This window comes from Paralichthys olivaceus, chromosome 3, assembly GCF_024713975.1.
Source record: "Paralichthys olivaceus isolate ysfri-2021 chromosome 3, ASM2471397v2, whole genome shotgun sequence".
Lineage (NCBI taxonomy): Eukaryota > Metazoa > Chordata > Actinopteri > Pleuronectiformes > Paralichthyidae > Paralichthys > Paralichthys olivaceus.
The window spans coordinates 15,834,787-15,845,627 of NC_091095.1; the positions used below are offsets into that span (position 1 = coordinate 15,834,787).

At 40.8% G+C, this 10,841-nt stretch overlaps 1 protein-coding gene across 1 annotated transcript; it reads right to left on the minus strand.

Moving 5' to 3' along the window:
* Positions 1-490: 490 nt before the first annotated feature.
* mutyh (mutY DNA glycosylase) lies at positions 491-10,506 on the minus strand. Its single transcript, XM_020080484.2, has 26 exons — positions 10,172-10,506; positions 9,665-9,733; positions 9,402-9,568; positions 9,117-9,313; positions 8,492-8,576; positions 8,280-8,396; positions 7,968-8,040; positions 7,712-7,841; positions 7,554-7,631; positions 7,372-7,453; positions 7,022-7,029; positions 6,627-6,735; positions 5,883-6,007; positions 5,358-5,397; positions 5,199-5,272; positions 5,072-5,113; positions 4,914-4,985; positions 4,628-4,741; positions 4,451-4,548; positions 2,980-3,124; positions 2,769-2,856; positions 2,492-2,674; positions 2,018-2,163; positions 1,784-1,933; positions 1,260-1,310; positions 491-1,149 (listed from the first exon to the last, which is right to left on the minus strand). The coding sequence occupies exons 1-26, from the start codon at positions 10,375-10,377 to the stop codon at positions 1,006-1,008; spliced, it is 2,793 nt and encodes a 930-aa protein (XP_019936043.2). The 5' UTR covers positions 10,378-10,506; the 3' UTR covers positions 491-1,005.
* Positions 10,507-10,841: the final 335 nt, after the last annotated feature.

Below are 10,841 nucleotides of genomic sequence, written 5' to 3' on the forward strand. Positions count from 1 at the left end.
TTACGAGAAAAAGATAAGTGGTAATTTACAAGAGGAAGTTGTAAATTTACAATAATAAAGTGATAATATTATGAGAAAATAGTTGTACATTATGAGAATAAGTGGAAATATTATGAGGACAAAGTAGTACGAGAATAAAGTCCTAGTTTTATGCTACGTGTCATGTAGAACATCAGAAGAGCAGCCTGTCACCTGAGTTAAAACGAGGAATGCCAAACATCTCGTTGTCATACTGTTGTTCAGGTTTCACAACCAACAACTTATGTAATCTGTGTGGCTCATCAACATTATCGTAAGCATCAGGACTGGGGAAAAAAAGAAACTGTATTCTGAAGAAAGAGACACAGGCTTTGTTGAAACGGTCTCTGTTGCGGATGACGAAATCTTTGCTGGTGGTTCACTTTAAAACGTAGGTATTCAAAGTGGTTTCGTAGTTTCTCAAGAAATGATTTCACATTAGTTAAGGTTATTGTAACAAAGAATGATCCAGTTTATTTTACACAAATGTAAACTTTATTTAATACTGACATGAGCTCATAAACAGGTATTGTTGTGTACTGTGTGAACAGTTAGTGGATATAGGGACGTTAATAGAGCTATATGAGGAAAACATCTTATGTCTCATTGTTCAGCTGAATTACTGCCAGTGTTTTTCTCATCAATTATTCATCAACACTAATGATGTTCTCCAACCGAAAACTAGCAGAACTCTGTAAAACACTCAACGGTAGAGGAAGTGTTCACATCTTAATGGTAAAGGGGAAAAAGCTAAAGTCTGCATGATCATAATATGGTGATAAAAACATGATCTGCAATGATGTCATTAAAAATCAACATGATGCACTAAAAGCTTCATACACACTCAATGCAAAGCAATTAAAAAACATATCTCTTCAAAAATTTTTCGATGGAAATGGCTGATGGGATCAAAACAATACATTCATGTGGAAACAGAGGAGCTCACATGTGATACACATGTGAAGGCCCCATGTTGGACTTTCACACTCAACTTTCCTCTTTCACTGCTTTGAAGAAGCAGCTGAGTGAGAGCTGTCGGCCTCCGCTGCTCGCTGCGTCCAGTTTTGTTTTTTTTGAGGCCTGTGGCTTCTTGTTATTTTTGACACCAGTTGCGTTTTGCTTCTTTCCATTCTATATGAGAGAGAGAAAGAGAAACGAGTGACATATGCTATTATTGATCATGGAATAAGGTGCACTGTTGTGAAAGCTCGTGAAGAGCAGACATATGCAGAGGTACTTACCTTAGAGGTCTGTTCTTTTTGACCGTCCACAGAATCATACAGCTTCACAATCTGCAGGAGAATAGACAACGATGTGAAACTGTAAATACTCATGTGTGGACCCTCACTTACTCCTGCTGTCTGAAACAGACACGACTAGAGGGCTGTTAAGAGATACCTCTGCTGAGACTAACGCAAGTGAAATTGATACCTGGATCCACTCCAAATTAGAAAGGGTTCTTCCTTGAGTTATGCCACATCCCTGCGCAACATTTTATGGAAATCAGTGCAGTGGCCTTTGACAAGTTCTGGTTACAGGCAGAAACAGAAACATCCTTGGCAGAAGTAATGACGTCCTGCAGTCATGCTTCAGAATCTCTGAAACTGAATTCAACAACCACAATAACCAGACAACAACTTGAGCAGGTAGACTGCTGTTGTTATCATTTTGATTATTATCATTATCAACTTAACACACACACGCACGCACACACAAACTCACACACACACACACACACACACTGCTGTGTAACCAAAACACAAACCTTTTTCACTCCTGTAGACACGGCAGCTTCCTGCAGTGCATCCCTGCTGAGCCACTGTGTATTTTCAGTGTGCGTTTGTGTGTCTAAGTCTTTCAGGCGCACGATGTGAACCACATACGTCTGGTGGATGTGGGAGAAGTTGTGAACCACCTGCAAACAGTGATCTGATCAGTCTGAGGGTTGTGACACAGAAGTACTTTAGACTTTATCTCTGTGTGTAAGATTTGTGCTTACGTCTCCGATGTGCTGGAGAAGGGACTCAGTCAGACTAGTTCCCAGCATCCTGCTGATCTCAGCACACAGCGCCTTCCTCTGTTTCATCTCAGAACTCTCCTCCTCCAGAAGAAGACTGGGAAACTCCCACAAGCCTGCCAACAAGCCTGATGACACACACACACATGTTATTTTGTACTTTCAATCATATTTTCCTAATTGCTTAAACCAATCTTTTGTATTTCTTTATTTGTTGCTTCTTTATTATTTCTGTCCATTGAAATCGAAGACTGAGGGAGATGTAAATGGCCTGTATTTGAATAGTGCTATTGAAGTCTTGATGACACTCAAAGAGCTTTACAGTAGTTTTTTACCAGTATTCAAGTTTCGAGTTTTTTGTGAAAACTAAATATCTATTCTCAGGCTACAGAGTCATTTTGCAGTACATTGTTGAGCACCACAGACAGACCAGTAGGAAACACTGCAGGCTCTGACCTTTGTCTGGTCTCTGTGTGAGCAGGTACTCGTCCTCTCCCACGTCACCACGTCTGATCACCAGACAGGTCAGAGTTCGCTCCACTCGGGCCGCCTTCTTTGCCGGCTTCCTGGGGAAGTTGTGAACGCCCAACGCATTGTCCCAGGGCTCCGAGGGACAGAGCCGACATGTTCCACTGATAACTGAGAGAGAGGAGGAAAAGTAAAAGTTATTTTGTATCACATCTACATGAAGGTCTGAGAGATGTGAGGGAGGAACAAGAGGGAGAACACTTACCACATTCTTCTATATCAGACAGGGATGAAGTCTTCCCCTCCAGCTTCCCCAGAAGCTTCTTAGAGTTTTGTTCTTGTTTGACGTGAACCTGCACATTCACACATGTGATCCCAGACATTAATGATCACTGACTTCTTCTGTGTTTAGAGGGGTTAGCACAAACCATAACAACTTCTTATTAACAACGGTTAGCACCAGTGATAGGCTTTACCTTGCGATACGAGTGGCAGTGAGACTGGACAGGACACTGGCTGCACACTGCTCCTTTAGGGGTGCACACTCGAGCCCCCAGCTCCATCATGGCCTGGTTAAAGTCCCCGGGTCTGTCTGGGTCCACCACTGTGTTGGCTAGATCCCTGAAATACAACGGGATCAAATCTAATTTTATTTGTATTGCCCTTACTCTCAAATCACAATTCACCTCATAGGGCTAAACAAGGTGCGACTTCCTCTGCCCTTAACATTCGACTAGAGGGAGGAAAGTCTACAAAGAAAAAAAAAAACTCAGAAAGAGCAGCATGTGAGGGAATCCTCTCCCAGGACGGACAGAAGTGTAATAGCTGTCATGAGTAACAGAGCACATCAACCAAATAAACAATATTCACAACATGAGAAAAGACAGGGTCTAACATAATCTGTGTATCAAGGTTTGAAGTATTTATACAAAAGAAATTGTTGGACAGAGATGAAGGGAGCAGTAATGACATTTGTAGTGATATCAGTGTTGTCATTAATATTATTATTATCAATATTAATATTACAAGCAATCTAGTGTGATCAGATCAGATTTTTTTATATTGACAGTATATTTCTCATGAATCACTCAAAAATTTGGGAATTTCAAGAGCTTCTCCCAGTTAAAAGAAGCGTTACTTAAAACTTATATTTACATAAACAGACTTCTGGATGGAATATAGTTTTTTTTAAAACTATGATTAAAAATCAAAGCTGTTCTACCAGGTGAGCTACCAGAGACAACGGCCGAATGTTTGGTTCCAACCCGCCCTCGCATGGCCACTCGAATGTCATTCACTGTTAACAATAGCTCAGTGTCTCCAGGACAGCTCTGACCTCACTGATAAGGTCGACAAAAGAAACAAACACTCAGTGTGTCTGAGCCTCATGGTCAGTTCGTCTCTCTGAGTGGGATCTAAGATGTAAGTCAGAATCATGTGAGGGCATCTGGGTTTAAATCCACCCAGCACAGGACGCTCTACAGGAGTGGGTGGAATTACTCAGGGCTCACTTGTGTTGCTCATCTTCGCTCCTCAATGCATCGAGAATCACTGAGGACATCAGGACTGGTTCTAGAAACCACATAAAAGAGATTCTGGCCTTGCTGCATTGATTTTAAGATTTTATTGATGACTACAAAACAAGCCCCTGTGTATTCATGGATTTAAGAACTACCCATGAGGCTAAATGCCACCTTAGATCCGCTGATAGTGACAGTATCGCAGGTCGTTCCTTCCTGCAGCAGAAAGACTAATATATTCTTATCTTATTTTCTGGTCATTCCTACAGTCTGATTGGTGACTTTGAGGCTATCATGCGTTTGCAGCACAGGCCCAAAACTGAGGAATGCCTCCCCAGCTGAGAGCAGACATGCTACGTCTGTGGGTGAATTTAATTTACTTTTTATTCAGGGTTTGTTGAGGATGTTTATTGGTGTTTAAACTCACCAAAGAGCCTCAGTTACTGCAGGACTGGTGCTGTCAGCTCCGATGGCCCTCAGGCGACACAGCACCCGAATGACATTTCCATCCACAGCTCCAGTTACCTAGGCAACACGAATGGTCATGTTGTCACTAGCACCTACAAACATCTGTGCGTGTGCGTGTGTGTGTGTGATGGCCAACCTGTCCCAGTGCAATAGAACCAATAGCAGCAGCAGTGTAGCGTCCCACACCAGGTAACTGTTTGAGCAGGCTGTCAACTGTCTGAGGCATCTGTCCCTTCAGCTCTGTCACGACCTAAAACAAAAACAGTCACACAATTAACACACAACTTCTTAATCCTCTCCTTAGCATTTTTCTCATCAATTACCAGTGTGACTATACAAGTTTATTTGCACTGGGCAGAAAATGTACACAAAGCTGCTGGAACAATGAAGAGAAAATCGAGAAGTGACGCAGATACACAAACCTTCTGAGATCCTTCATGAAGTCTTCTTCCTCTGGAATAGTATCCGAGACCCGCCCACATCTGATTCACTTCCTACAGACATAAAAAATAAATTAATTCAAGTTGAGAACAATAACATTTTTAGATGAACCCTTTCTGTAGCTGCTGTTAGTGATCACCTCCAGTGTGGCAGCTGACAGATCCTGCACAGTCGGCCACCGCTGGAACATAGAGAAGTCCAAATGACACATCAGGCAGGATATTCACTAGATTTTAATAAATACCTAATACCTTTATGACACCTACCTTCATCCACTTGTTGTAGTAATCTATTACTGTGGCCACTTGAGTCTGTTGCAGCATGATTTCTGAAACCCAGACTGAGAAAAGGGGAGAAATATTCTTGTAGATTATGTCAACAGCAGCTTAAAATATCTTAAAATTGTCAATAAAACCTTGTCATACCTGCATATGTCCTGATGTTGAGGTCTGGTTCTGTCACAGCCTGTCAGAGAAATACAGGGAGCCGGGCCGTTAAATTACTTCACAGTAGTAGAAAACATTAACAACAAGTCCATTTTTGCAATGTTGGGGCATTATTAAATATCACTGTGATGATAAACATGCATTGTGTTACTCAGTTATCATTAAATTAATCCTTGAAATAAGAATTGATGCAGATTAAGATATAAAAACAGAAAAAAGGCAACATTATAATAAGATAAGGACTTCACATCACTGTACATCCAGCTGCATAAGTCAAGTACTGTCCGATAAAATTATTAAGAAATTAAGATATAATATATATAATCCATAAAATTATCTCATGCACAAAAGTATATTTGTTATAACAGAAAAAATGATGCTCCAGTAACCGTGTCCCTGAACCACACATTAAACCTTCTGTGCCTACATCATCATGTATAAAATATTATATATCATTGAGATTGTTGTGTCTGTCTCTAACAAACTGAATGTGTGTGTTTTTACCAGAGTCCTCCATGGCAGCTCTCTCTGCTCCCTGTCGTACCACTTCAGGAGCTCAGAGCGCAGCAGCACCACATCAGCAGGATCAGTGAAGGTGTGGTACGAGGATGGAGAGGCAGTGGTTTCCTCTGGAAGATCAAAACATTTTCATTTAATTTTTTTAAAGGCTCTGAAGATCTTTGGCCTAAACGAGTATGTTACATATATTTCAGGGCATTGCTTAATTTTAATACAGATACTATAATATGTCCTTAACTTCAGCTTTAATCAAATATTTTATTGTACGCCTGTTTTAGGCTGAGCACATAATGTGCATGACACAATAACAAAAACCAATCAAACACACAACAGCAGCTAATAACGTATTCCTGAACTAATGCTCATCACCCACACGATATAAAAATCAGTTTATCATGAGTACATATGCATGAATTATCTTTGCTATTATGCAGAGCTGATTTTGCATTCTGCACAAATACTGCAAAGACAGTTGTGCAGCGTGTATCCTGGTTTATAGGCCTGATTTACAAAGTGAAGCTTTATTTGCATGAAGGCAAAGACATGCACAGTTCTCTCTTATACAAACTGATGTGAATCTGAACAAGAGAAGAAAAGTAGGATGAGCTGTGGTGCTGTGGAGTCTGTGTAGAGACACCTGCTTCATGTTTGTATATAATATAAAGTAAACACCTTCAGTCTCTGGCTTTAGACACAACACGTTAAACAGCATCACCATGGTGACTGTACCTTCCTTCACCGCTGTCTTTGTCCTCTTCCGCTTTGTTTTTGCAGATTCTATCATTTCCCCTCCGCCTCTTTTGCTTTGACGCATCCCTGATCGTAACCCGCTCATCATCTGTCACCACGAACACTTTAAACTTGTGTTTACCTCGCAGATTCCATTTCTTCTCCCGCCACGTTCAGGACGGGGCGGTCTCTGCTCGTCCAATCACGGAAGCACGGAAGCACGGAAGTGGGGAGACGAAGCCGTTGCGTCATCTCCGGTAGGCGGGTAAAAAAAAAAGTAGGCGGGTCAAAATAAGGGCCTCTTGTGTGGTTCATTCATAATAATTGTGATCACTTTAATTACTGTGAGTTAGAAAATATTATTCTTATTTGTGCCTTTTTAGAATAAACAAAACGGGGCGTGCTATAAATAAATACAAAATAAATGAAATCAGGAGTCAGGAAGCAAATCCATTTTAATAAAAAATTTTCATGATTCTTTAAATTTGAAAAAAGTAGTCAGCAAACGTTGACTATTAATCTTTATATTAACATATAAATGCAAGAAATACAAAATGTCAAATAAAATGTATTTATCTGCTTCATTAAAATGATTATTATACAGTATATGTTCCTCTTGTCAGTCCTCAGAGTCACCATCCAAAACTGTAACACAGAACTCAAAAATCATTTTCTCATCATACAGAAAACTGAGGTCAAACCTTTGAACCAGCTCTAACATAAACTCAGGGATTAAAGTTATCACCTTCATATATGTTGACTTTGTTCGTCAGCAGGTTTTCTGCTTGTGTTTCATCCAGATTCATGTGAAACGTCTCACCGTGATTCTGCAGAGACAGAGTTATTAGATTTGTTAGTGCAATCTTCTCCACACTGACCTTCTAACCTGTGTTATCATGGTATGTTTCACGTTATATAAGAACTTACCACAAAGGCTGTGAACAGCGACCTGCCCATGACTCGCTGAACATGATCCTCTACAACCGGGAACGAGAGGACAAAGTGCTGTGGGCAGAGGGCGACAGCAAGTATTCACTGTGAGTTATGGAATGTATGTAAGTATGTATGCAGCAGATAACACGTACCTGCAAGGCCAGACTGGCTTGTATTTGAGCATCTGTGTGTTCTCTGTTGCCCAATGCACACAGCAGACACTGGATCACTCCAAGAGAGAGAAGATCATGAGAAATCTCCTGATCCTCTTCTGCCAGCAACCTTCAACACAATAAACACAAATTATATAATATAATACATAAAAATAATAAACTGCAATTAATCCTCATGACTTTTCATCATTTGTTTTCTGATTATTTGAACGTTACCTTCACTCAATGACCATACCTTATGGTTTTAGCTGCAGCCGCTTGTTGCACAAACACAGGCAGAGATCCAATCATCATCATCATCTCAGCCTCTGACATCATCGAATGTGTCAAAAAAGTGATAATAACATGTATATAATTAATGTCACAGGATATAATGACCTCCACCAGGGAGCTTATATATGTTCACCCCTGTCTGTGTGTTCTTAGGTTGGTTTTTTGTAATTCTCTTCCTCTTACTGATCAGTTTAAAGATGCTGCTTTATCAGACTTTAAAGATAAAACCGACTTTAATTAGCTACAGTAACAGACATCCAGAATAAAGTGTCACCTTCAGTGATCTGCTGGGACTTTACATCTTCTCTAGCAGGCCTCAGCAGAGCCACCAGGCCACTGAGAAGCACCGGTCTCACATCAGAACCCTTCAAGTCAAGGATAAGATGAATAGCTGTCACAGAGAGAAAAGAGTTGGACGAAGTGAAACTGTGAAGCTACAGGAAACGTTTATCAGTATGAATTTAATTGAATGCCTTCTCTTCTTACCTTCATCCTGGACCTCAAGGTGAAGAGATCGCAGCATGTTCAGCAGAGGCTCAACAATGCTGTGATGGGCCGTCTTCATTTTGGACTGTGAGGGAAAAAAACTTCATCAATAATTGTTAGGTTCTCATAACATATGAAAACCAGTCCTTCTGTATCCTGCTTTAATAAATAGAGACCTTCTTGTGATAGGATCACCCCAGCAGACGAGTGTCAACACGATGACTTTCTGACGTTATTAATAATCATTATTATCATTATAATACACTTAACTTGTGTAGCACTTTCCAAGGAACTGGAGGACACTGTCTATGAAAACGTAACATAACAAATATCTCTACATTCCATTGTCTATGTGTGTGTGTGTGTGTGTGTGTGTGTGTGTGTGTGTGTGTGTGTGTGTGTGTGAGTCCTGGAGATTCCTTCTGTGGCAGAAACTATCTCTGAGTCAGACTTGAGTATCTTGGCATGTGTTACAGAGGGTGTCTCCAGGCCAGGATCACATTTTTCCATGACGACATACTTTCACACAAATGTTGCCAGATGGTTAAAGTAGATATGGTCCATGGACGAGAGATCATGAATGCTCATGTTCAGGTTCGGTTTGTATCTTCATCTCTAATTGTACCTGAACAATACGTAGGGTGTGCAGCACCATCTGCTGGGCTTTAGGAGAGCTACAAGCCATGAGGGCGATGAGGCTTTTGTAGATTAGATTTAGATATTTAGGATTCCAGTGGGACAAGGACTCCAGCAGGGCCCAGGCTGTGTCTTGGGTTTCCTCTGTGTTGGACTTGGCCAGACACTCTGCTATCACTTTCACACCTGTATAATAATAAAGAGGGCAAAGTAGATGGTTGCTAAAGTGCGTGTAATGATCCAGGTGGTGAATCAAATGAATAGTGAAATTCACCATGGCTTTCACAGATCATCTCTTTGTACTTGCGACCAGCGTTGGAGACAGTGAGCAGGAGATGGACGGCCTCGGCCTTGTCCTCCTCTTTGCTCTCAGCGTGACTCAGGATGTCCAGGAGAGTGAGAACGCCTCCGTCCTCCAGGAACTCCATCAGGTACTGATCACTGACAAACACAAAGCAGTCTTCAGCTCATGCAAACAATGGCTCACAGATACAGTATTCAATACGTTATGATGATGTTTTGTTAATTCTCACTTACTGGCCTGATGCAGACAGGAAAATCCTTATTGCTCTTAACTGGAGGCCCAAGAATGTCCCAAACATGTACCTGGACTTTTAGTGAAGGACTGGGTCTCAGTTGGAGGACAACAGTGTATCTACTAATCCATTTTTTTGTTCCAACAAATTTTTTTACATTATTCAGAATTCACTTCCCCTATGGAAAAAGAAGTTGTGTTTTCATTGCTGATTTTATTGTAACTAAAACTTAAAAATCAGACATTATTAGGGGACGGATATCTTTGTGTGTGTTCATTGCACACAGAATAACAACTTCATAATATTTAATATAATATACAATACACGATACAGAAAATACACATTACTATGCTTTAAACATAAAAATACATAGATGTGACTTAAAGATATGAATTTCTATTTTTCTCACAGTCATACACACATAAAGATGTTTTTTTCCACCCCCCATAAATATCATGATACAGGCCTCCACGTGTCAGACATGACTGTGACATGAGACGGAGGATACGTGAGTCTCATCCAGGTAGTGAGTCGAGCCAGGAAGAGACTGGACACCTGAGCGAACTCAGTCTCCAGCTCATAGCAGGTCTTCCCCGAGCTCTGACCCACGAAGGTGTTCAACATGCGGCCGCGGACCGTCCTGTCTCCACGGTCCCACTCCCGGAGAAAACTGAGCACTCTGCCGATGTTCGCTGGTTCCTCCTGGTTCGACATGATGGTTGATCCGGAGCAATGAGTGGAGCTGCAGCTGCTCCACACAGGATTCACTTTATTATCATGAATGACATGTTAGAGTCTTTTCAATCACGTCCGCTCCCCGTCCTCTCTCAGTTTACAGGGAGCTGTGGGTTGCTTAGCAACTTCCCCCCCATCTGTGTGCGTTCATGTGTTGTTGGAATAATCGGAAAGAATAGTTTCCCTACCAGGAAAATTCACGTGAATTCAGTCACAAGATGGAAAAATAAACATTTAATATAAACACTTAATCTACAATCTGAAAATAATGACTTCGTATCTCAAAATAACAATTTAATGTGAAATAATGAGGACGGTGGGACACCAACTCTCAAACTAAGGTCTCAGTTACTCAAACTAATGTCCCTGTATCTCAAAATAATGACTTCCTAACTTATAATATCATTGTTATAATAATATCATTTTGACTTAGAATATGTCTG

Excerpts from the sequence above, each read along its gene's own strand:
- mutyh (XM_020080484.2), bottom strand. The coding sequence starts at position 10,377 with ATGTCGAACCAGGAGGAACCAGCGAACATCGGCAGAGTGCTCAGTTTT. Across the intron at positions 5,273-5,357 it reads CAACATCAGGACATATGCAG|TCTGGGTTTCAGAAATCATG; the intron begins GTATGACAAGGT and ends CCCTTTTCTCAG. Across the intron at positions 2,857-2,979 it reads ACTGCCACTCGTATCGCAAG|GTTCACGTCAAACAAGAACA; the intron begins GTAAAGCCTATC and ends GTGAATGTGCAG.